Source organism: Rhipicephalus microplus, chromosome 8 (genome assembly GCF_043290135.1).
Source record: "Rhipicephalus microplus isolate Deutch F79 chromosome 8, USDA_Rmic, whole genome shotgun sequence".
NCBI lineage: Eukaryota > Metazoa > Arthropoda > Arachnida > Ixodida > Ixodidae > Rhipicephalus > Rhipicephalus microplus.
Genome location: NC_134707.1, coordinates 20,019,681 through 20,044,681, shown reverse-complemented (window position 1 = coordinate 20,044,681; position 25,001 = coordinate 20,019,681). Strand labels below are relative to the sequence as shown.

At 44.9% G+C, this 25,001-nt stretch overlaps 1 protein-coding gene across 2 annotated transcripts in view; it reads right to left on the bottom strand.

Annotated features, from left to right (window-relative positions):
• Nucleotides 1-24,254, bottom strand: part of LOC119164229 (chymotrypsin-2) — a 40,201-nt gene extending 15,947 nt beyond the window's left edge. The window contains exons 1-6 of one of the 2 annotated variants that reach the window (XM_075870379.1): nt 24,220-24,254; nt 22,391-22,464; nt 18,839-18,936; nt 10,258-10,399; nt 7,211-7,325; nt 6,623-6,762 (exon numbers count right to left, since the gene is read on the bottom strand). In XM_075870379.1, coding sequence (XP_075726494.1) covers nt 6,623-6,762; nt 7,211-7,325; nt 10,258-10,399; nt 18,839-18,936; nt 22,391-22,464; nt 24,220-24,241 — 591 coding nt within the window. In that variant the 5' untranslated portion in view covers nt 24,242-24,254. The remainder of the gene's footprint in view (nt 1-6,622; nt 6,763-7,210; nt 7,326-10,257; nt 10,400-18,838; nt 18,937-22,390; nt 22,465-24,219) is intronic. The other variant, XM_075870380.1, reaches the window with a different exon arrangement.
• Nucleotides 24,255-25,001: the final 747 nt, after the last annotated feature.

The following is a 25,001-nucleotide window of genomic DNA, read 5'->3' as shown; positions in this document are numbered from 1 at the left end:
ACATGGCGCTGTTATTGGTCTTCGGGAGCGTACCGTGATGTTCTCGACAGCTGGATTCACCAACAAATCCGATGACATCCGTGACAGCACATTTCGTGTTTCGGCCGACACCACCCCATTGCCTCCGCGTTCAAGCGTCCTAGTTGATGTGGTGTCCCACAAGATACAGGACGGTGAGGTGGTCACCAATTGCAATTTGGCGCTTGTTTCTGTGGTAGGTGTCTGCGCTGCCCGTAGCCTCGTCACACTTCATGACGGGCACTCTGCGCTGCTTGAGACAGATTTTAATAACGAATATCGCTATCTGTTTTGTGACACTGCCATTGCTATTGCCTTCACTGTCCTGGATGTTGCTGAATGTTTCGCATCTACATCAGACAACGACGGGCTTGGACCGACACCAAGAGACGTGACTTCGTTACTTGTCAAAGTTGATGTCAACTCGACTGTCTCGGAGCAGCGGCAGACCGAGCTACGTGAACTGCTACATTAATTTCAAGAGTTCTTCGCGTCCACCTGGAAGGTTTGTCAGACGCCCATCACCAACCACCGAATAATTACGTACACCGATGCCTCACCCATAAATCAACACCCTTACCGCGTTTCGGCAAAGGAGCGTGATATAATAAAGGCTCAAGTCGAAGAGATGCTACAACAACCTTCCAAGAGTCCCTGTTCATGTCCGTTCTGGTAAAGAAAAAGAGATGGAACGTTGCGCTTGTGCGTGTACTACAGAAAACCTAACAGCGTGACTAAAAAAAAAACTTGAATCAGCTGCCTCACATCGATAATTTTCTCGACAGACTCTGGTGGTCGAAGTATTTTTCATCGATAGACTTGAAAAGCGGCTACTGGCAGTTCGAAGCTGCTGAACGAGATCGTGAAAGAAAACCACCTTTTTTTACACCGAATTGCCTATATGAATTTAAACTGCTTTCCTTCGGCCTCTATTCTTCAATTGTAACATTCCAGAGCATAATGAACACTGTTCTTACTGGTCTGAATTGGCACACTTGCCTAGTTTATCTGGATTATGTGTTTTCTGCGACTTTTGAAGAGCACCTTAAGCGTCTGAAGAGTGTGCTGGAAGCGTTGCGCTGCGCTAACCCGACGCTTCAAGCAGAAAAGTGCCACTTCGGTTTCGAAGAAACCAAGTTCCTCGGACATGTTGTCAGTGCGGATGATGTTCGACCAGACCCTGACAAAAGTACTGTCATGGCCACTTTCCTGTTCCACGTGACAAGAAGGCAGTACGTTGTCTTCTCGGACTTTGAGCGTACTATCACCGCTTTATGCCAGTTTTAGGGGCGAAGCTCCTAAAAGCGGCACCCCTTCGTCTCTAGTTGTCGTAGTCGTAGTGTGTAACAAGTGTTACATTTTGACCTGCAAGGTGATGCTGGTGGGAGATTTCTCCTGTGCTTTGTTGAACAATAAAAAGTTCGCGGCGTGCGCGTTAACTAAAAGCCGAATGCTCCTGTCTCCCATTCCCCATTAGCAGCCATTGGAATGATCCAGTAGGAAATGTTAGTAGAAGAGTTAAAAGCCGACTTCAGCCATCTCTCATTCCCAGTAGCAGCCATTCTTTACCTCCAAGGTAGTGCCTGGTGAGATCGCTCCTGTGCGTGAGTAAACAATAAAAATATTTGTTCAAAACGCCATTGAATTATGAAATATACCAACGGAAGACGCCAGATGTTTTCTAAAAGCAAAACGAAAGGACGCCAGATGTCTCTAAAGCAAAACAAAAAGAAGACGCCAGCTGCTTAACGAAAGACGCCAGGCGTTTTTTAAAGCAATTCATGGTTTTATAATGAAAACCACATCGATACAGGTTTGTAGTTGTCAATGCTCGTTGCCGTCGGTGTGTGCTCGTATGGTACATTGAGCCCTATCTGGCAAGAAAAGGTTGCTACGTTATACTCGCTGGGCGTAACCTCCTTCGTTTTAGAAAGGTTTAGCGAGCGTTGGGCCGTAGTGCCATGAATACAGTGAACTAGTATATACCGTGAGCTCAAAGTGGTTAAAGGTGGGAGGTAGACCCGAAGCGGAAGCCGTAAGAAAGTGTGCGTGTGCCACCTCTCGTTTGTGAGTAATTCAGTGACTCTTTCCGATGGCAGGCTTGATAACGCCTGTGAAGAAACTTTAGGAGCAGATTCACTACAGGTAGACGGCAGAGTTGAAGGGAAGAGTGAGGGAGAGATTTGTCGATGTTTGGTGACCGTAATCAATGTGGCTTCAGAGGAAGTTTCAAAGAAGGAACTTTCGAGTTCCTTGTATAGCCATCTGGCTACGCGAACTGGTGCAACGGAAAGCACATTAATAGACGAGGTATTGAATTCTCTAGACAGCACAGATGAAAAGGCAATGAATGTTCGCATGGCGTGCACATCCGAAAACCAAGGGGCAGTCTCTAGAAGGGACGCCGAGTCTTCCGGTGCACGAAGCAAAACAAGTGGCATAACAAGGAGTCATGCCCTGTAGACAACTCTCGCCGTAGAGTCATCCCGCGTAACACTACCAAATTTAAGCAGTGGCACGGGCATGGTTGAGAAACATAGTTAGCTCGCCTCAACGTGGCGCAGTGATTAAGTCATACCAGAGTAGAGAGTGTAGCGTTCCGTGCGAAGAGCAGGAAACGACTACGAAATCATTTCGTTCAAAAATCAAAAAGAAATTAGAGGAAGGAGCATGTTTGTTGCGTGCTAGCCAAGTGGAAAGCTCAGAGGGGTTGCAGCAGTGTCTGTCTGCGTGCAGCCAGCTGTAATAACAGATGCCGTCGGCATGGCTTATGGCCATGTGGATAACTATATTATAAACAGACCCAAGTTCAAATTTTAGTTCTGTTGAGATTTATACAAGAGATCTGACAAAGAGGGCAGAAACAGCTGTCCAAGTGTACATGGCAGTGTCACAAATTGAGCCAGTGGCAAATGACGAAGTTGAAAGGCAGGAAGGGCCAAACGTAAATATTGAATGTATTCACAGTAAAACGGCTAGCCTTGCAGGAAGTGAACAAGAATATAGCAAGCCAATTACACTGCAAAGCTCTTTGAGCAACGAGGAAGCTCAGGTGCCTTCTGTGGTGTCAACTGATCAGAAAATCGTTCAGGTTACAATCTTTGGTGTCTTAAAGACGTCTGGGCCTAGACAAGGTGCTGACGTGACTACACAGGGCAGTAGAGCATTGCAGACCGCTAACACTTGTGGCATACGCTACTGTTGTTGTCCATGTATTGCCACACTAAGGCAATCAACTCGTCGAATTGTCATGCTATCCCGAGGCAGAACTACAAGCAGGTATCTGATCGGAGGCAATACAAGGTTTTCGTTTTACATTCACGTGAAAGAAACAAATATGCTGTTTATAGGGTATGAGACGCAATTCCGAGAGTCGAGTTGTCGAGCCGGTCGCTGCATCTGAAATTAGGCTTATGGGCATGGACGTTCATAGTCTATATATATTCTGGATTTAAAACTACAATTTAGCGGGAAGTGTGGCTTGCTTAGGTTTGGGCAGGACGCTGTAGCTAGGCTGTGAAATGTGAAGTGGACTTTCAATAGATTTTGTGGGAACATTCAAGGCACAATAAATGGATCCATCGTAAGATTGTAGTTAACGTGGGTAGGGTGTGTGTTGTGTGTGGTGAAACGCGCGTTATATGCAGTTTTTCAAGGCGAAAAAACCTAAAAAGGGCTTTCGTGATGTAATTGTGTGCGTTTAAAAAGTGCGTGTTACCATCAGCCTGAACCAAAGAGGACGACAAAGATGGAGCTAGGTTGCGGCTCGGGTGGGCGGGAACATTTTTGAGCCAGTAAGGTAACTCAACGGGGATTTAAGACAGTCACGGGAGAAGAACAGTGAAGCCAGGCAGACGTAGCTGAGTCGCGATCATGTGAAGAAGGTAGCCAGGGCGCGGCGATGGCTGCCAGCAGAGCTTTTGCATCAAGGTCACTGCGGGCTCCCACATTCTTCTCGTCACCTGACGGCGTCAGGCTTTTTCTGGTCTTCTGGCGTTAGCCAAGAAATGTCTACAGCTTCGTGTCTGAGCTGCGGCTGCCAAACGCCGAAAGGTTACTGACCTCGACCACCTCAACGCTGCTTTACCTGCCAGTCAACGACGTGGGCGTCTCAATCGCATCACCGCTGTCACCGTTTGCGTGAGTGCGTCCATGTCTTGGTAGCAGAGCCTCCGCTGCAAGCACCGCACCCCACTATGTTGTGCTAAAGGTAATTTTCACCGATCATTTATTTCCACGCATTGTTAGCGTCTTCAGCCATATGTTCTTTCTGTTAACATCTTTCAAGTTTTGCGTGCTGTGTTCCTTGCCTGCAATTTATCTTTCGGGATTCCTGAAGTATATAGAGTGTTGAGTATTTGGTGGAAACAAAGAATCTCGTTGATTCATTTCTCGACGACAGTTATATCATCAGTTTTTGGTTCACACGAACCTACACGAGAGCTTCCTCAATAAACAGCCTCGTGACTGGCTCTTACTACAGCGGATCTCAGTGCATGACAGCGCGAGGACGACGAAATCCACGCATTATCGAAAACATTAAAGGGCGCAACTCCTCATTACCTGGACACCTTTCTCAGAATCTGTCGTCGTTCTACCTGCAAGATTGAGTTCTGTATATAAAAAAAAGCTCCAACGGTAAGGAGAGAACCTACCTTCTAGTCGTGTCAACTGACATGCGTAACGACAATCTTCTCGCCTGCCACAATGAGCCTACCCCTGGTCACTTAGGTTCCCCTCAAACTTTCGCCACAGTTCCACAAGCCTACTGCTCACCTAAGCCTTCCGCATTCGTTAAGCGATACGCGAAAAGCTGCTGGGAATGTCAACGCCACAAATGCCCACCACTGAAGCCCACGGGGCTTCCTCAACCGATCGAAGCACCTATGGCGCCATTAGATCAAGTAGGAATAGGTTTACTGGGGCCTTTTCCGTTGTCATCTTCGGCAACGAGTGGATCGTAGTAGCCACAGACCATTTGACAAAGTACGCCGAAACAAAAGCACTGCGACGCGCTACGGCTTCCAATTTGCCCAATTTTTCATGGACCAGATTATTTTTCGACATGGTGCCCTTCATGGGTAATCACTGACAAAGGAACAGCGTTCACGGCCCAGCTCATTCATGACGTATTCAAGCTCAGCTACGCGAGCCATCGCAGTACCACGACATATCATCCGCAGAGCGAAGGCTTCACAGAGCGACTCAACAAAACCATCGCCGATATGTCATCCACGGATGTACGCAGATGTCCAGGACAAAACGTGGTATCAGGGGCTACCATACGTCACATCCGCGTACAATACTGCTGTTCAGGAGACTACGCGATTCACGCCTTTCCATCTTATTCAAGGACGTGAGGTTCGAACCAAGCTGGATGCGATGCTGCCACACAATTTCGATGCTTCGGTCATGCCTGACGCTGTACAACTTACCCAGTACGCTGAAGAAGCGCGTCAATTAGCACGCCTACACAATACGCACGAGCAGAATACAGATGCATGCGCTACAACGCTAGCCATGGACAAGTTGACTACAATCCAAGCAATCAAGTGTGGGTTTGGACTCCGGTTCGACGCCAAAGACTGTTAGAAAAACTATTCAGTGGCTACTTTGGATCCTACAAAGTGTTGCGACGCGTGAACGACGTTAACTACGAGGCAGTCTCTGATGGGGCCTTTTCGCCCCGGCATCGTAGGCACCCCTTAAAGATTATGCACGTTGTGTCACGTTGTACTAAGCAAGTGTGCTTGCAGTAGTTACCCAATGAGTGTTTTTAAAAGGCTCTGAAAGGTCGCTTTTCCAGCTTTCACCATGACAGTGCTTCCCCTACCGCGCAAACCTTGTGTTTTTCTGTGCGCCTCTCCACCGGCTAAGTTCTTCCCAGTAGAAGACCTTTTGACGCTAGTGACAATATATATATATATATATATATATATATATATATATATATATATATATATATATATATATATATATATATATATATATATATATATATATATATATATATATATATATATATATATATATATATATATATATATATATATATATATATGGTGTGGTAAAAGAAGAGCCCTTAAGAATGACAGATTACTTGTCATCAACACACCTAATGGTAGTTGGATGAGTAACCGGTGGTTAGATTAGCTTGCGAATAACACAATTAAAAGGTGTGCAAACACGTGTTGAGAGAGGTTGGACGGGCGATCGCAACAGAAATATGTGAATTATTTAAGGACGAATGAAAAGGCAGAGGCGATAGTGTTGTTGGGTACGTTGCCGCAGTACCTAATGATTGGTCGGTGAATGACAGCATGAATGTACCCATGATGTGTACAACATGAGCCTAATGTAGGAAATGGCTCATAATAATACAGGGTGCCCAGGTGTTTAACTTACAGTCAGAATAACACTTAAAAAAAACGGGTGAGCTGTAAGCACCACTTATTGTGAGCTAGCCAAAAAAAATGTGCCATGCGGTTGTATTCAGACACATTTGACAAATTTTGGCTTAATACCTAATGTTGAAGGTGGTTTTTGCACATGCCTGTCGAGGGGGCTGGTTGGAAGTAGATAATTCATAAGTATTGTGGCTTACTGAGCAGACGCCCGTGCTTCGCTTGTGGGCACAACATTGAAGGGTGGCTGAGTAGGAGCTTCCCATAGATAGCAAAGTGCACATTTCATCCGAGTAAATAGTGACTGTTGTGTGACGGAGAAAGTTATAGCCAGGTCCACCTGCGAAGCGAAAATGAATGACGGAATAAAGATGGTGTTGGCAGCTGAAAACGCTTCAGTTGTGTCTACATGAAATTGCGTGAAATCAAGGAGATCTATTGTAGGTAATACGAGCAACAAAGAATGTTATTGTACTAAACACTAGCAGTAAACTTGGATTATTTAAAAATGCTCGTGAACTCAGCAACAGGTTCACCAACGTGCGCCCGCCAATCGAGCATACGATTCTAGTTAGATCCCATTTAGGTCGCAAGTATCACTCCGAAATCAAAAACGAAAATCGTTGCCCCACGCGATTTCCGCGGCTTTGTAGACCTTCTTTATATTCCGCAAGTATTGGGCTAAGTGCATTGCAAGAAAGCTAGCCTTAGGATCATTAAACAGATCATTTTGGTTTCGTAGAATTTGTCCAACACCTTATCCCAAGAAAGAAGATATTATATCTTGCCAACGTAATAAGATCCCCATCCGGCTGCGACGGCTTCTTTGTCGACCATTGGCACAGGAGTCATCTGGAGGCAGATAGGCGCGACTTCTTTGCGAAACTTGAACGGGTATTTCACCTGCATAGGACAGTGTTGGTAACATTCAGTAGAGCAATAACTTGCGCTTCAGAATAGTAGTGATGGTCACCGTTCAAGAATACTTTAGGTGAGCCAACGCCGCCGCGAATCAAGCGCTTGGCTGGAAGAGACCGATTATGTTCTCGTTTTCGGCGTGCCGATAGAGGGCTCGCCGAACTCGGGACCGTGGCGGGCTGCTGGCGAATTCCGCAAGGCACAACCTGCACGTGGCCGACGGTTTCTAAATCGGAGAAAACCGGGTTATCGCGTTATATCAACCACGAGACACGCATAAACTGACGCCGAGAAGGAGCGGGTGATAAGGGAGGAGGTTGACAGTGCGGCGAGGGGGTTGTGGCGACGATAAATGGGCGCCGCTGCTTTCCTACGTACGGGGCTTTCCTACCCTGAGAGGGAGGAGGGGGAGTCGGGGCAAAGTTTCTAGCGCCATCTCTCGGGCTCGTTGTGAAGCGGAACATTATCGGGCACTGGATAGGCCCGGCGTTCGCTCACCTAAGGTATTCTTGCACAGTGGTGATAGCTTAACTCGCCTTATAGTGTCCGTTTCTTGCGCAATATAACATGAAAGTCCTTTATTTCAGAGTTCATTAGAAATTTCCTTGCCTATTTCCTCCACCAAAATACGGTAGCGAAATGAACAATATAAAATACAAAAAAAACTTGAAGGAAAAGCTGTCTAAATGGAATTCCAACCCACGGCCTCTTGTTTTGCGATGGCAGGCGACGGGTGCTCTAACCGCTGAAGCACGCCCCTTTAATATAACCTTTTATTGCCAATTTTATATCAGAAACATACATATCACTCACACATTCAGCAACAAAAGGTCTGTCGTGCGAAGCAACGAGTACATTACATTTTACTGCGCACCACGTCGTGAGGTTGCCATCGCGCCTCAGTCTTTATCCTATGCTACACTAGACAGGGTGTCCCACATAACTTGAGCCAAAAACTTGAAAGTGGACGGCACTTAGGAGGTGAATTGAACCAAACGCATACAGCTCGCACTAGCCTGTAGGTACTCAGGCATGTTTTTTTCATTTCTCCCCGTACCCAAGTTTTATAATTTCTAATTACGTAATATATTATTTACGGGCTGGAAACCCAAAAATATCAACACTGATATGTAGAGCACTCTCAAAAACCACCGACTAAATTGTTTCCTGTACGATACGTCTCGCGCTGTTATTTTTTCCGCGTTCTAAAGAAAGCCAGCGAAACGTGAAAAGTAGCTGTGTGACAGACCGCGAGCGCACTAATAGGCTTTGTTTACAACGTAGAAAAAACAACAGCGCTAGACGTATCGTACAGGAAGCAATTTTGTCTGTGGTTTCTGAAAGTGCTCTACATCTCAGTGTTCATATTTTAAGTTCGCAGTCCTTAATTGAAATTGGATATAAAAATAATTATTAATTGTTTGCACGGGGAGAAATAAAAAAAATTGCCTGCGTACTAACAGGCTAGTGATAGTAATACGCGTTTCGCTCAATTCGCCACTGAAGTGTCTTTCGTTTTCAAATTCTTGGCTTAATTTATGTTGGACAGCCTGCATACATAGGCTAATGTAATTAGTTCACAACGTGAAGCCTTTATAGTGTCGTTTTAAGGAATAGCTGTTAGTACTGGCATGGGTCTGTGGTAGAATACTCGACTGCCACGAAGAAGACCCAAGTTCGAATTACATTCCATCCTGGTTATTTCACATGTGAAGCATCTAGAGAGCGAGTTTGATCTGGTAGCGTCCGCGTTCCACTGCGCGTATGCCTACTGTGTGTCTCCCACTCTTCTTTTAGGCACTGCGCCGTGCTCCCGACCGGGTTGCAGAAATTAGGTGCCTTTTCTCATCGTCTAACCACTACCACCACCACCACTCTTTTTTCCGACGCTCTCCACTCTCTCTCATCGCAACACCTACGCAGGCAGCGTCTCCTAGCCTAGGCTCGCTCTCTCTCTCTCTCTCTCTCTTACATGGGGCCCTCTCCGTGGCACTCACAACCCCACAGCCTGTTGCATCTCCTTCTCCTCTGTTTCTCCTCTCCTTTGCTTCACCTCTGTCGCCTCCCAACGCCGACGCAGGCCGTATCTGCATGCTAGCGAGTTCCTTGATTGAAAAACCGACTGCTCCCGATTATTAGCCGTTCACTAGCCACCCCGTATATATATAAGCGCTACATCCTGACCTCTGAAGTAGTGCTGCTGGAAGATTTCTCCTGTGCGTTGTTGAACAATAAAAATTTGGAGTGTGTGTGTTAACTAAAAGTGGACTGCGGGTCTCTGTGTCTCATCCGAGTCCTCTCTCTCTCTCTCATTGCCCTTTAGCAGCGATTAGCATGTTGAGTAGAAAACACCAGTTCAACCCTGCGTGCTTTGTGCCTCAACAGGTTTCTTCTTTCGTCTACGCCGCGATGAGTACCAGCGTCAAAGGAACTGCTGGTGTAGGCGTACGTGCCGGCTGCTTCACATTTAGAGATGGTTCCCTTCAGCAAGAGGTGGTGTATTTTTTTTTTTGCTTGATTGCGGTTAAAGACATCAGTGGCGGAAAAGTACGGTGTTTCGTACATTTAATCTTACGTCATACGTTGCGAATTGCTTAACCAGTGAACCATTAAACGTTTATAACCCACTACTGCAAGCTCGGCCATTATTTGTAGTCCGCATCAGCATTGTGTACTTAATGCCTTAAAGGTTTTTCGCAGGTACTGTACTTCTGCGTATGGCCACGTTTTTAAGTAGTTGCATGCAGCGCATTCAATTTTCCGCACTCACGAATTATAGAAACTAAACAGGTGTCTCCACAGTATGTTTTTAGCTATACAGTCAAGTGCACAAAAAACACACGCTCACGTCCTAATTCATATGCACCCATCTGTCAGAAAACACCAATGAACTACAATACGGAAAGATGCACAGTACCTCAAGAAGGGCGATGTCATTCAACATCCTATTTTCGCTATAGCCCTTGTGAATGAGCATCTTTGAAGCCTCGACCTTACGGCCTTTACGACGGTCCACACTTCCATAAGAGACAATGACCTTGTACACGTGGGCGTTCTTACTGCACCAAAGTTCAAAGAAAAGTTGTTGAAAAAAGTTGAAAAAAAAGCGCACATACACTAGCTTGTGCTCAAGATTGTTCGTTTGGCAATAGTAAACGTAATACCAGTACAGGAAACAAGAAACAGTACAGAAGAAATGTGCGCAGCTTGCAATAATGAACTAAGGCTGGAACCATTACTGGAACTAGTGTTCGGCCTAGTTGTATAGTTCTGCTAAATTCCAAGATTTCTCAATGAACTGTGTGCAGACTTTACCCACGAAGCTTCTTCCTGCGTAGAGAGGCAAAGTGCGAAATTAAAACAGGAAAATTTTATTGAAATACAGTTCTTTTTCGTTTTTTTCAGTGCTGTTGTAAATATTTGCTTAAATTTCTGGGGGGTAAGACGTACACAACTAAAGCTTATATACAACATCTAGAGTTGAACGTTAAACTAAAACGCAGAACATGAAGCCGAAACATCGCACTTGATACCTTGACTCCAAACAACGTGTGACCGCGCGCTATCAACATCGCCTAAAGTCGACAGCAGTGTCAGCCTGTATAGCTTGCCCTGTTGCGGTGGTCTAGTGAATAAGGCACTCGGCTGCTGACCCGCAGGTCGCGGGAACAAATCCTGGCTGCGCCAACTGCATTTGCAATGAAGGCGGAAATGTTGTAGGCCCATTTGCTCAGATTTGGGTGCACGTTAAAGAACCCCAGAAAGTCGAAATTTCGGGAGCCCTCCACTACGGCGTCTCTCATAATCATATGGTGGTTTTGGGACGTTAAACCCCACATATCAATCAATCAATCAAGCCTATATAGCTAGATGGTAGCGTAGCTTCTTCGTTCCGGTGCGGTCGTGTTGGGGGCGAATTCCGATGTTTTGGTGCCCCTTATTATTGCGATAGCAATTATATGGACACTCGCGGCTGGATTTCGCCACCGGCATCAGCGTCGATGTCATGCACAGTGTATGTATACGTCTAAATATATATTTTTTCACGCGAGAAAGAGAAAAATCTAGAAAAAAAGGACTCCAGCACGCGCCATCCAGCGTGGGACCTCCGCGTCGCGAATGCGAGTCGTTAACCACTGAGCCACTGATAGGTACCTCCTTCAACGTTGAAACGGAAAGTCATTTACATCTACCACTTACCGATGTCGGCGGGCCTCTCGGGGGAGGGGGTAACTACCTGTTTTCAGCAATATCAGCAATATGGCGCAATGAGAACGCGGCGGCTGTCATCTCTCACACCTACTTTGGCGGATGATCTCTCATGCGTCCTTATCTCCCGGTGGGGACTATTATATGCCTTTGCTGGTGTCGGGCTTGCACTGGAACGATTGTGTCGTAGTTAAATGGTGCACAAAGGTCCCTGTAATCGTTGCACAGCCTACGTTTGCGAAAAAGGCGCGCTTTTCAGACACAGAAAAGTAACAACTGAGACGCTTAATCACGTTCGTCTGTACCTGTGAGTACGCTTCGTACGTCATTTGTGCGGGAACAACGTGGGGCACGTTTCAGTCTGCTTGCCATTCTGCACGTGATCTTCCAATTTGTTGCTATCGCATTCATTGCTTTGCCTTTGCGGCAAAGTTGTGGCTTTTTTGATCAGTTTTGACTTTCCTTCGTACACGTCTGCAGCCCGAGGCGGAAGCCCGCATATAAAGCCATGCGCAAGCAGTTTCTGCAATCGTAAGACAGATTTGCGACGTGCTGATGTACTTCACAGACGGGGAGACCATTTGCGAGAAACGGGAAACCGCTGCATGTAAGCACTGCAACAGCAGCTACGCATTTTCCAATGTGACATCTCAGCATAATGAAGAAAGCAACAGATGAAGCCAGTGATACTGACTCGGAATGAAACTGAAAACCTCGAGTTTTTACAATCTTGATGAACTTTTCCGTAATCTAAGTTATGACGAAATAGTAATGTGGACTTTTTTGTTCTCAGCCGTAGCAATTCCAAGAAGTCATACCCATTCGCAGAGAACTGAATGAGTTTGCGTGGGTACTTTTGACCTGCCTTTGATCACATAAATGTTGTATTGCTTTGTGAAAAGACAGAATGAAGTTCCTATTTGTTATTTGCATATTAATAGATCGATTGATTGGTTGATTCATTGATACGTGGGGTTTAACTTTCCAAAACCACCATATGATTATGAGTTGCCGTAGTAGAGAACTCCGGAAATTTCGACCATCTGGTATTTTTTAACCTGCACCAAAATCTGAGCTTACGGGCCTACAGCATTTTCGCTTGCATCAAAAATGCATGCCGCCGCATGCGGGATTCGATCCGGCGAAATTCGGGTGAACAGCCGCGTACCCTAACCGCAAGACCAGAATGGCGGGGCTTACAGATGGAAAATGGTCGCTTTTGACTTTTGGCAATATAGCATTACCACAAGCTAACAAAATGTTTTTTTGCAAAATATTGTAAAAAACACGGGGTTTATTTAATTGCACTAAATTACCCGAAGTTTCGCATCTCTACTGCAGCGGCAGCAAGCGAAAATTTCGGAGATTGTTCTCAGCCGTTCGCACAGGGGAGCAAGTGCGGAACGCCGCGTCTCTTGATCCCTAAGCTTTTCCTTCTTTTCGCGTATAGCCAGTGGTCAGAGCGATGGTCCATTCGCGTGATCGACGTATTCAGTCAGCCGTGAGTGTTGTAGTACAATAAAGCTAGCATCGCTAGGCGATAGCACCTCTGCACCGGCCATGATAATACAATCGCTGTGCCTGTCGTCTGTTTCGAGCTGCCACCGACTTTGCTGCCGAGTTAGCCCGAGAATGATTAGCTTTGATTGTATAAGAGCGACGTGGCCCGAGCTACACGCGTGCAGTTTTGCGCAATGGGCTTTTCAACTCAGTTGTCGCGCCGGGTTCTCCTGAGGGGGTACAAAAGTACAAAATATGGCGAAAAAAAAGCACACACGCTACGCCATGGTTGTCATGACTCATAACAACTGAGCGTCATTGAGAAAAGAAGTAAAAAAAATTCTGCAGAATCCACGTACCTGGGAATCCACGTTATGCGAAGCAAGCGGAAGAAAGGTGACCGTGTTGCAATTTTTTTTTATTGAGCGACACGTCATGAAACGACGCCAAATTACTGTACAAATGTCGCACACATAGACATATGTTGAAGAGTTGCAGATGTTTCTATAATCAGTTGTTTGCACTTGCGCAACGATGCCAATTGGAACATGCGGATTAGCAACACCAGAAGCTGATATGAAGCGCTGATACTCGCGAAGATGCTTCCCCTGGACCCTGCTGCATAAATCAACTTTCAGCGCATGGCGACCAATCACATCTGACGTTATAACCCGACGTGACGGCTGTATGAAAAAAGTAGTTATGTAATGTTTATAAAGTAGGGAGGCATCACTGAAACCACTATTAATGTTTCACGAGGATTAGCGTCTATTTGAAAAGCAGTTCTGAGACCTGGCGTAGTTCTGTGGTAAAATGCTTCATTGGCACCCAGAATGCTGGGGTTCGATTCCAGCTGGAACTCGTCGGGTCGACGCTACCGACGTCGGGTATTTCGTAACGCTCGCGCGTTAAAATGGCCCACGTATGTTTTCGTCGTTCCTGAGCAAATACCAAGTGTCAATCACCCGTGGCACATACCCACATACCAGCGGCACATACCCGCCCATGGTTGTGCACCGCTGTCTGGCGGGAAGTGTTTGACGACGTACGCGACAAGATTGTGACATTATTCATCTCTTTGCAAGCGCGTCGTATTCGTCAAAACCATATTACTCTCTCAAGATAACTTTGGTTTACGCCAAGTAAATGGGGTGACTACAAGAGCACCCAAACGTAAGCGACTAGATAGATAGATATATAGATAGATAGATAGATAGATAGATAGATAGATAGATACGCTCAAGGTCACTGAAGTTCACTGAGAAATGCTCTGCATTTAACGAAAATTCCTCAAACAAAACACCGAAGAACGCGGCAGTGCCTTGCCGTTGCTTGCGTCTATTTCCGTATCGCACCAAGTCTGCAGCGGTGGTGGTTCATGACGTATGCTCGGTCCGTATGGATAGTTCTTCCTATTGATACCTGGCTAGACTTTTCGCGTGACTACCTAATACGTAATGTTGGGAGTTCAGTCACATGAATGGTTGTTGCATGTTTTTTTTTTTCGGCGACATGCCACGTGACCAGTACTATGCCTTGGAGTCCAAACCGAACTTTATTGCTTCTTCAAAGACAACCAGTGTCAAAACCAGCGAGCGTGCCCGGCTGACGCCATCACCGTCAATGGTGTGCCTTAAGGCTCGTTCACACCGAAGGCGGGGCGGACAAAGCGGCGAGGCGGCAACGCGGAAAGCGGGTAAAGGTACGTGCACACTGGCAGGAAAGTACGTGCACACTGGCGGAAGGTCACCCGTCGGCGCCTCCACTCGGCAGCCATCGGCACGCTGTATTGGCAGCGCCGCTAGAAAAGCGAGACAGAATGGACATGTCGAGGTGCGATCGCCCACCTGCTAGCTCACGGCTTGTCTTATACGCGACAGACGTTGAGAGGAAAAGGCATGGGTGAGGAGGCGCGCCTCATGTGAGGAGGAATAGAAGAAAAGCAGACGCTCATTGGTGGTTTGCTTGTGGGGAAGCCGGCGGCAGCAGCGAAAGTAGCCAAACGAGCGATTCAGCTGGCGGTAGAAAGTCTACGACGCTGCACGGGAGAAAGAGAGAAAAGTGGCGTCGGTGAGTGGTTCGCCGCCAGTGTGTTCGTACCGTTAACGCATGACAATAACGCTCGCCCATGGGTGCAATCCAGTGGCGGTTCCTGACTGGAGGCTGCTAACTCGAAGGCAGTTGCTTTGCTGACTGGAGGCTGCTGTCGTAAGGGTCGCCATGTCTTATAAAAGAACCAAGCGGCGTGACGACAAGCAGCTGACGAAAGCGTCAGGGCGTCCAAAAGCTTCCGAAAGAAATCTCCACGTCCCACATCAGTGTGGAATCCCTAAGCCATCAGCCCAAGTGCCAAATGTGTAACGCCTCGGCTTATGCTGTACATAAATGTTGCCTTAACTCACTGTCACCTTGTCCGCTCCATCTAACAGCTCTGCGCAGAAGCAGCTGTGAGCTGAGACAGGAATTACCCAACAGTGGTCACAGTGACACGATACATAACACTAGCTATTACGCGTTCTGTGATCTTTGTCCCGTGACAAAATATTACCTAGGATAGTGAGGTAATGACAATTAGTCATAAGCTGTCGATTAGTTATCACGACCTATCGGGTATAAATTTTTGGGTCAGACAAAGGTATTTCAGGCCGCGTCTATAATGTAATTGGTACTGACCTATTACTGAGTCGCTATTGATCATTTTTTCAGTTGGTTATGAGCCAGGCTAAAGTCAACCAAACATTTGCTATGATTTAATCATTCTTGGTAGAATATTGATTAGCTCCTAATTTGTTACCGATTGGCAGTCACTAGGCATCGAAAGTGAGGATAAGTTAAGGGGAAGGTAACAATGGAGCCGCAAAAAGAAGGAAGACAAATTGTGCTAAATAAAGAGGCCACTTTATTTACGAAGTGTCTCTTGACGGGAAGGATACTATAATTTTGGAAGAATTCCAACAGCGCAATTATTCCGTAAAAAAGGAGAATTCAATGGCTTGAAAAATCACAGGACGATCAACTTACTGTCCGTTATCTACAAACTATTTACAGAAATAATAGCTAATAGAATTAAGGCGACATTACAGTTCAATCAACCAAAAGACCAAGCAAAAACAACAGACCACATTCACACTATCAATCAGATAATAAAGAAATTCACGCAATACAAACAATCCTTTTATATCTTTTATAGATTACGAGAAGGCATTTGACTCCGTCCAAAGATCAGCAGTAATGAAGGTGCTACGGAATCAGCGCATCCACGAACCCTACATCAACATAAACGGCGTGCCTCAGGGATGAGTATTAAGACCACTTATTTTTCTCATCTATATTAGCGATCTACCATTCACATCGACTTCTCATGTTCACTTGTTTGTGGAGGATTGCGTAATTTACCGTGAAAAAACGAGTACTGACGATTCTTATGCACATCAATCGTATTTCAACTACATAAGTGAATGGTTTAATATCTGGTGAATAGAAATAATACGGAATGTAGAATTTTGCGTGTTCATAGCAATTCTACTACCCTTCCATTTAATCATTTCAGTAATACCCTTTTAGATCCTGTGAATTCATACAAATACTTGGGTGTTCATATAACTTGGAATCTAACCTGATCTCTTCACATTAAGTACATAATCAATAAAAGTAAGAGCACGCTTGGTTGCTTACGTCACAACTTTTCCGATGTCCTATCATTCCTAAAATTACTAATTAATTAGTCATTATTGCGCCCCCCATTAGAGTATGCTTCCACAGTGTGGGACCCACACAACGAAAACTTCAACTTTTCATTAGAGCTCGTTTAAAATAATTCTGTTCAAATAATTTACTCTAACTACAACTGCACTTCCAGCATGTCCTCAACGAAAGCCTACGTATGTGTTCCATCACTAGCATCTCGGAGAAAAGCAGCTCGCTTAACCTTCCTTTATAAGTTATACCATCATTCATGTCTTAGAGATGACTTCATTTCACAGCAGCATTAATTATCGCACCGTATCGACCACCGTTTCAAAGCCACAATTCAACCAGAAAATACTAACACTTTCAGTCATTCTTTTCCCACAGGACACCTCGACAATAGAACCACCTTTGCAACGACATCGTCACCATCACTGATAACAGAATTTCTCGCAAAGCTGTAGCTGGCAGTGTTTAACAAACAAAAATAACATGTTTTGTTGTTATTGCTGCTCATTAATTTTCAACTAATTGGCTAACATTGTATAAGCTGCAATAATGTTACCGTACTGTGTTTACTCTGTTAATGCTAGCTAAACATTTCCTAACTACACTGTAAGTACTGCTACTACTTGTCTGTTGTTTTTTGCATTACAGTATTATTTTCTTGTTGTCTTATATTACTACTCAAATTTTGTACATTTTATCTTTCACCACTCCCCTCTGTAGTCCGTTCGGGTACAATAAGTAAATAAATAACAAAATGTTTAGGTAGATAAAATATTACATAAATGAATACTGGAAGAAATCTTCAGTGGCTCCACAGCCAACATAGTTCTCTATTCATTCATTCCAGCGACACAGGCGGCGCCATGTAGTTAAGCTCAGAAGCTGCCACATGGTGATCATCCGGCGACGCAGTTCAGTCTCTCGGTAGTCATGAACCAATAAACGCGTCTTTCACGTTCTGCAACGCTGATGTGCACGCTCGCGAAATAACCATCTCGTCATCTCATCCGCCATTTCGACGTACCGTTGCGCCGCCTATAGTCGCTCGAATGGTCGAATAATGTGATAGAATCCCAATAGAGAACGGTGTAACACAGGGAGACACGATCTCTACAATGCGATTCCCAGCGTGTTTACAGGAAGTTTTCAGGGCGCTAGATTGAAGAGTTAGGTATAATAGTTAATGGAGAGTATCTTGATAGCCCCCGACTCGCTCATAACATTGCCTTGATGAGTCTCTGAGGAAACGAATTAATGCTCATGATTACTGAACCGGACAAGGAAAGCAGGAAAGTAGGTCTGAAAATTAATATGCATAAAATAAAGCACTGCGCAACCATCTCGGTAGAAAGCAGCACCTAGCGATAGGCGGAGAGACGCTGGAAGTGGGAAAGGAATATGTCTACTTAGGGCAGGAAGTAACCGTGCAGCCGAACAATGAGAGTGAATTAACTAGAACAATAAGACTAGTGTGATAACAAACGACAAGAGTTCGCGAACCATGAATGGGTAATCTGCTACTAATCTTCAAAAGGGAGGTATATAACAGCTCCATCTTGCCGGTACTTACCTAGAGAGCAGAAACCTGCAGGCTTACAAAGGGGATTGAGTTTAAGTTGAGGACTACGCAGCGTGCGATGGAAAGAAAAGTGATAGGTGTAATCTCAAGAGACAAGAAGAGAGCAGAGTGGGTGAGGGAACAAACCGGGGTCAAGAATATCATAGTTTAAATCAAGAAGAAAAACATGTACACGGGAGGGGCACGTGGCTGACCGGTAAAAAAAAAAATAGGTCGGTCGATGAGAATAAAACGTTCGCAGGTATAACATGGCAGCAGAACGCACAAGACCGGGTTGATTGGGGGTTCATTGGAGAGGCCTTTTTTTGCAGTCGGCGTTATCAGGCCGATGATAAGGCTTCAACGGCAATGTTAGAAGTGACTGGGCTCCTATTCCACATTTACGGGAGCACACCAGCCATGTACCGTACGTCACATAGAGATTTCAAACATTCTGCTTGCTCTTATCATGTTCCTGCATTGGTTTTGTGAACGCCACTTCATCAAAGCCAGGGTGTTTGTAAAGTTCACTTACAGCCAAAGGCAATGGGCGGCGGTGAGGACATGGCGCTTCGTGATGATGGTACCACCACAAGCGTGTTTACCATGAGGGTGATGCATACTCAGAGAGACCTAGTGAATAGAAAAAATACAAAATAACCTTTGAGTGAAAGCCTCACAAACTACTCATCTGGGGAGGTTATGAAAACTATCATATATAAGGTAGTTCTGGAACACTTTTTAAAGGGATAAACTGTGTATTTCCTTGAGAATATCCTTGTATTTTTTTTCTGCTTTCTGTAGTCAGAATTCGTAAAATGGCAATAAACTTTCTCCTTGCCGCCATGATGTGAAGTGCGTGTTTTGCATTCGTGTCATGCGGCACGATTCTTGTATTGTCCACCTTGTGAGCTGTTCCCTTCAGCCCTCGCCACTTGGCTTGACCCCCAGCGAGCAGTGAATGAAGCGAGGCATGGAAGTGGCTAGTTGGTATTTCATGCCTTTACAGTTGAAGCGCCAAAAGGTATACAACGAACTAAGAGGAACCACGAGGACAAGCGCTTGTCCTCGTTGTCTCTCTTAGTCTGTTGTCTACTTTTTTGCGCTTCAGTGGTGAAAACAGTGACTGCACGCCTCCTGTTTACGGTCCTTGTTTCGTAACTCCATTTTCCCGTCACGAAGCTTTCACAACTGCCTACACAAATGAGAAAGGCGGAATTAGTTTCGCCGTAACGAATTCTGCCCCAGAAATATACTCTAAGCAGCACATCTCGGAGGCTAATTATTAACTGTAATTACGTTAGGACCAAAATCAGGTTGAACGCGGCCTATCTCCTGGCATACATGCATTGTTGGTACGCAATTTCCGCATCGCTATCAAACAGCTGAACACGTTTGTTTACATGCAAGTTTAGACTTGTTAAGTATGCCTAAGCGCCCTGTTAATATACAGTTCGTCCTCGTTTGTTCTTTTTACGCTAGGAGTTTGCCATCAGGTGCGGCGCGTCATCGTCGTCAAGGGTGCCATGACGCCAAGGCTCACTGCTTTTTTATATACACCTTTTTCAAACACACTAACGCCGCCAACGGGCGCGCAAGCGCTTATGGAATAAAATCACAGCATATCCAGGGAGCAGATGATGAGTGGGGCGAAGAATGCATCCGTTGATGATTGATATGTGGGGTTTAACGTCCCAAAAGCACCGTATGATTATGAGAGACGCCGTAGTGAAGCGCCCCGGAAATTTCGACCACCTGGGGTTCTTTAACCTGCACCCAAATCTGAGCACACGGGCCTACAACATTTCCACCTCTAACGAAAATGAAATCATCCATCCGTGCGTCCATCCGTACGTCCGTCTGTGCGGCTGTCTGTGCATCCATCCGTCCGTCCGTGCATCTGTCCGCACGTCTGTGCGTCCATCCGTGCGTACTTCCCTGCGTCCGTCCATTCATGCGTCCACCTGTCCATCTATCCGTGCGTTCGCCCTTGCATCTGTCTGTCTGTTTGTCCACCCGTTCGTCCATCTAGTGAACACTCCGAGTGCTGCCATCTCGCATCTTTTCATCATATATTCAGCATGTGAAAGTACCGCCATCCAGCGGACATGCCAAGGACTAAACGAGAGGTGGTACTCGCGCGCTTTCTTACAGCCTGCGCTTTGTGTCTACTTCGCACCTTTCACCACCTCTAGTTCATGGCTACATACTAGTTCACTGTATTCATGGCACTGCGCCCCAACCCTCCCTAAACCTGTTTAGAAAAATATGTTGTCACAGACGGCAATAACGTTTCAACAGAACATTTTCTTTTTAGACCTACAATAACGATGATGACAAAACACATTTATTTTATATGAACATGTATATGAGATGACCTTGCTAAAACCAAGGAGGCTACGCCTAACGAGTTTAACGTGGCAATCCTTTCTGGTCAGACAGTGCTTAAAGTGTGTCTTTCTGATACTAGTTTTTTTTAGTAAGCATCAAATTGGAGTTAAGTCACCAATACTCGTCTCTGTAAGTTATTTCATCAGAAACACCTATCTTTTTATTGTTTAGCGTCAGTACGCCTTCGGCGCAAATAAAAAACAGTACAACTTGGTTGCCTAAAAGCTGCAAACACTCCCAATAAATTCACGGATTCATCAGGAATCAATGTTCTTTGACGCTGTTTGCGAGTAAATTGTATGGTTGTGGTATACTTAAAGTGTGTTTTAAAAATTAGAGCGAATTTGTAAGCTAAAATCCATTGACTAGACCACTGCGTGCCCCTCACAGCATATGCATCTACCGACTTCCTTCGGAACTGCAGGTTAGAATAAAAACTATATATGGCAAGAAGATAGATGTAGGGCCAGTAAAGAAATATGCACAGCAGACATGCTCAATCACGACTGAAAGGTTATCGCACGTGTTAACAAACATATCTCAAAAAGGAGGCGGGGGGGTGCATCTCGCATGTCACAAATAGACTAACAACCGAGGGACGTGTTTACAGTAGGTTATTAAAGTCAAGTTTCTTGTGTTGTAGTGATGGCGAAGGTTAATCGACCTAAACAAGGTGCGGTGTTCTTATCACGTGTCTCCGAGATTTCTCGCGGGGTCTGATTAGGGTGACCGTGCAATACTAACAGGCCTTCAAAGATGACATTGCGTGACTGAAAATGTGAGGTGTGATAAGATCGCTTTATTCAATGCATTTCGATGCTCTCTGAGGGCGTGTTGGTACATCAACCAGTCTGACCGATGTATATATGTGAACATAAGAGGCACTCAGTTAACAATTCTTGCACAACAATTGAAAGAAAGATTGGCGCGCCTCTCGTAGAATGTTTGAAAAGGAGGGGGGAACCCTCCTTTTCAGGAGGAAAAAAGGAGGAGCAACTTTTCCCCCTCCTTTTAGTCTCTTCCTCTGTCCTTGTCTATATTTTTGCGCTGTGTTTACTTCCCAAGTATGAACCATCAACTAGCCCAACTTTCGCTATTATTGTAACCTCCTTGGTTTTAGCAAGGTTTAGCGAGGATTAGCCAGGGCTGCAGTGTCATGAAAATAGTGAACTAGTATATAGCCATGAAATAGACACGGTGAAAGGTGAGAAGTAGACACGAAGCGCAGGCCGTAAGAAAGTGCGCGAGTGCCACCTTTTAGTCCTTGCATTGTCTGCTGGATGCTGAAAAAAAAGGCGAGATGGTGGTACTTGGAGTGTTTACCAGATAGACGGACGAATGAATGCATGGAAGGACGCACGAATGGATGGACGGACGGATGTACGCACGGATGGACGGGTGCACGGATGGACACACGAATGAGCGCAGGGACGGACGCATGGATGGATGCGCAGACAGACGGACGCACGGATGGATTCACTGACAGACGCACGAACAGACGTACGAACGGATGGATGGACGCATGGACGGTCGCACATACGAACGGACGCACGGATGGACAGACGCTTCGCCCCACTCATCATCATGCAGTGCGCGGACATGATTTTTTATGTATGCTAGCATTTGCGAAGTCATTCGTGGCCATGCACTAATCCGCTACGCATGTACATTGAAATATTTTTAATGGTTACCATACCATCCATGGATACTGAGTTTCTTTGACTTCTGTACCATTCACTATCATGGTCCGGAAAAAGGACACGCCGCAGCCTGTAAAAATGAATTACCGGTGCGTTGTTGAGTAATGATGTTTGGAGAACAAGCATTTCCAAGTTTGCAAGATGAGCGGTGTTAGATTTGCCTATAAGCTTCCCCAAGACATGGATTGCTCCATGCGATTTTAAGACCGCTGGGACATATTCAGTGCTGCATGTCTTTCTTTCTTATAATATTTTTTTGTTTGTACAGATAAGCAATGAAAAGTTGTCGAGAGTTTAAAGCTTTAAAGTGGCAGACTTAATAATACAATTATCACCATAGTAGCAAAGGAAACAATATTTTAATTACTTTACGATGCAGGATATATTTACAGCAGTGTGGTTAACGTTAGCCGTTATTTGTACACCGTGCAATTAGTGCTCTGTGGCCTACGCGGAAAACTATATTCATCCTAAATGAGAATGTTCTGCAAAAAATGGGGTACCTAATCCCGATACTGTCCACTGGTTCACTAAAATTGAAGAAACCTATCGTCATCAAAGAACTATGTGGGCATAATCACCAAATACAAGCGTTTGCCACATAAATTGCCTAAATACCACTGCTCAGTTCTTATCTACGGTAAACAAAAAAAAATCTGTTAAAATAAAACGGGCGGACAAAAAGAATTCATGCCGTAAAAGTTATCGAGCTGCCGGCTCACTCCACCAACAACATATAGATTCAACCAAGTTCTGCCTCGCTACAACTGATATAATCAGACCACGTTGATCTATGAGAAGTCTGAATGCTTAATTTCCGCTCGAGGTTCTCACTGTGCTATATTGGCATTGCTGTCGTGCTTGTGCCTCCCTGGGCTTAGCAATAACCACTATAGGCTGAGAATTGACGTAAAAACAACTTAGCATTACCTAGCGTAAACCTAGCGGGGATCTATAGCCAATCTAGAAGGAACCTGGATCACCCATCTCAGGGCTATAAGAAACCTAGTAGTAAACGAATCAGTCTTTAGATGTCTTCCACCTTTGATTTTGAAGCCTTACTCGGCTTAGTGCACAAATTATTGATTTGTTTTCTTTTTTCACTTATATTTAAGAAAAAAACTTGAGAATGCAGGCTGCATTGAAGCTGGATCACCATGAAATTATTGTTGAAAAGGTGCGAAAAATAAAAAAAAGCAAGCAACAATATGATAATACCAAGAGAAAATACTAATACCCCGTATTCAAAAACGCTCCTCGACTCGACTTTCACCCTTCACTTGACTGAGTTGAGCACTACGCCACAGCTCGGCTCAAAATGACCCTGCGCTATTCAAGAATCGCAGTAGATGATCGCTGATATGCAGTGATTTTCCGTGCCTAGAGACGGCGCTGCCATCGGCTTTCTCAAGTGAAGGTGAAGCGTTGAGTGAAGGGACGTTCTAGAATACGGGGGTTAGACTGATATATAATAAAGAAAACGTATGGCCTGGCACATCAGTCTTTCTACGACGCATACTTGATTGAGGTAAGACCGAATGAAACAACCTTATATCTATTTTGGAAATTGGACATCACTTTCAACGTATTTAAGTGATTTCCATAATGGAAATGTGAAAGGCCAAGCTCGTCCTCGGAGACCTGGAAGACCAGCGACAACTCGTCTCCAGGACCAAAAGGGCAGTCAAAGCCACAGGGTTCTTGAACTAGGGAACCCTTGCACCTAGGGTGATAGCGGGTCTCGCTCGGAACATTGTTTCTAAATAAACGATTATTTCTCTCTCTTTCTCTTCAAATACACAAATGATAGACCATAAAAACTTACCTTCGGGATTAATACCGTTCATCTACGCAGACAGCTGGAAAGAGATAAAGATGGCAGGGTTGTTAATGTTTGTGTATATTCATAGCTGCGAATAGATATTCAAATACATTGTATTTCAAGAACCGGAAGCACAACTGTCCGTAATGCACCATCCACAAAGTAGCGTTCACTATAAAGGTTAACTAAATGCCTGAATAAAGTAGTTTTTTTTTTCCTTTTCACAGCTTCTTAAAACAGCCACAACCTCTAAGAGACTGAAAGCACTTGCCAGAGAGACTTGTCAATTATCGCATAATATGTGAAGCTCTTAGTCGTTACTGTTTGAACCGTCATTTGAGAAAAAGATGTGCCTGGCACTACCTAAGTCCCGGGCTTGATATTAGAATCGTATTCGCATAAAGCTATTCACTGTGTCGTTACATCTCTGGCGTTTGTTATTTTTTCAATTAAAGATGATGGCCTAGTGCAGGTGTCAGCCAGAAACAGTTTTCATTTGAATTCCTGTTATTAGACATCTTTCAGCGGTAAAACAGGAGGGTAACAATAATAAGGCACTCTATCTGCTACACTAATAAACAATGTTCATCTTCACTCGAGCGAATTACACTTTAAGAATGCCAAACTTGAACAATCAGTACTATTTGTTCCTTTGGCGATAAGCCTAATATAAGCTTCAAAATACTTAGTCGATAGGTTCTTGAAGATGTACGTGATCTCATTTAGACCACTAAGTTTACTCAAGTTGCTCAAAGTTGGACAGCAGCAGATTGCAAATAATATTG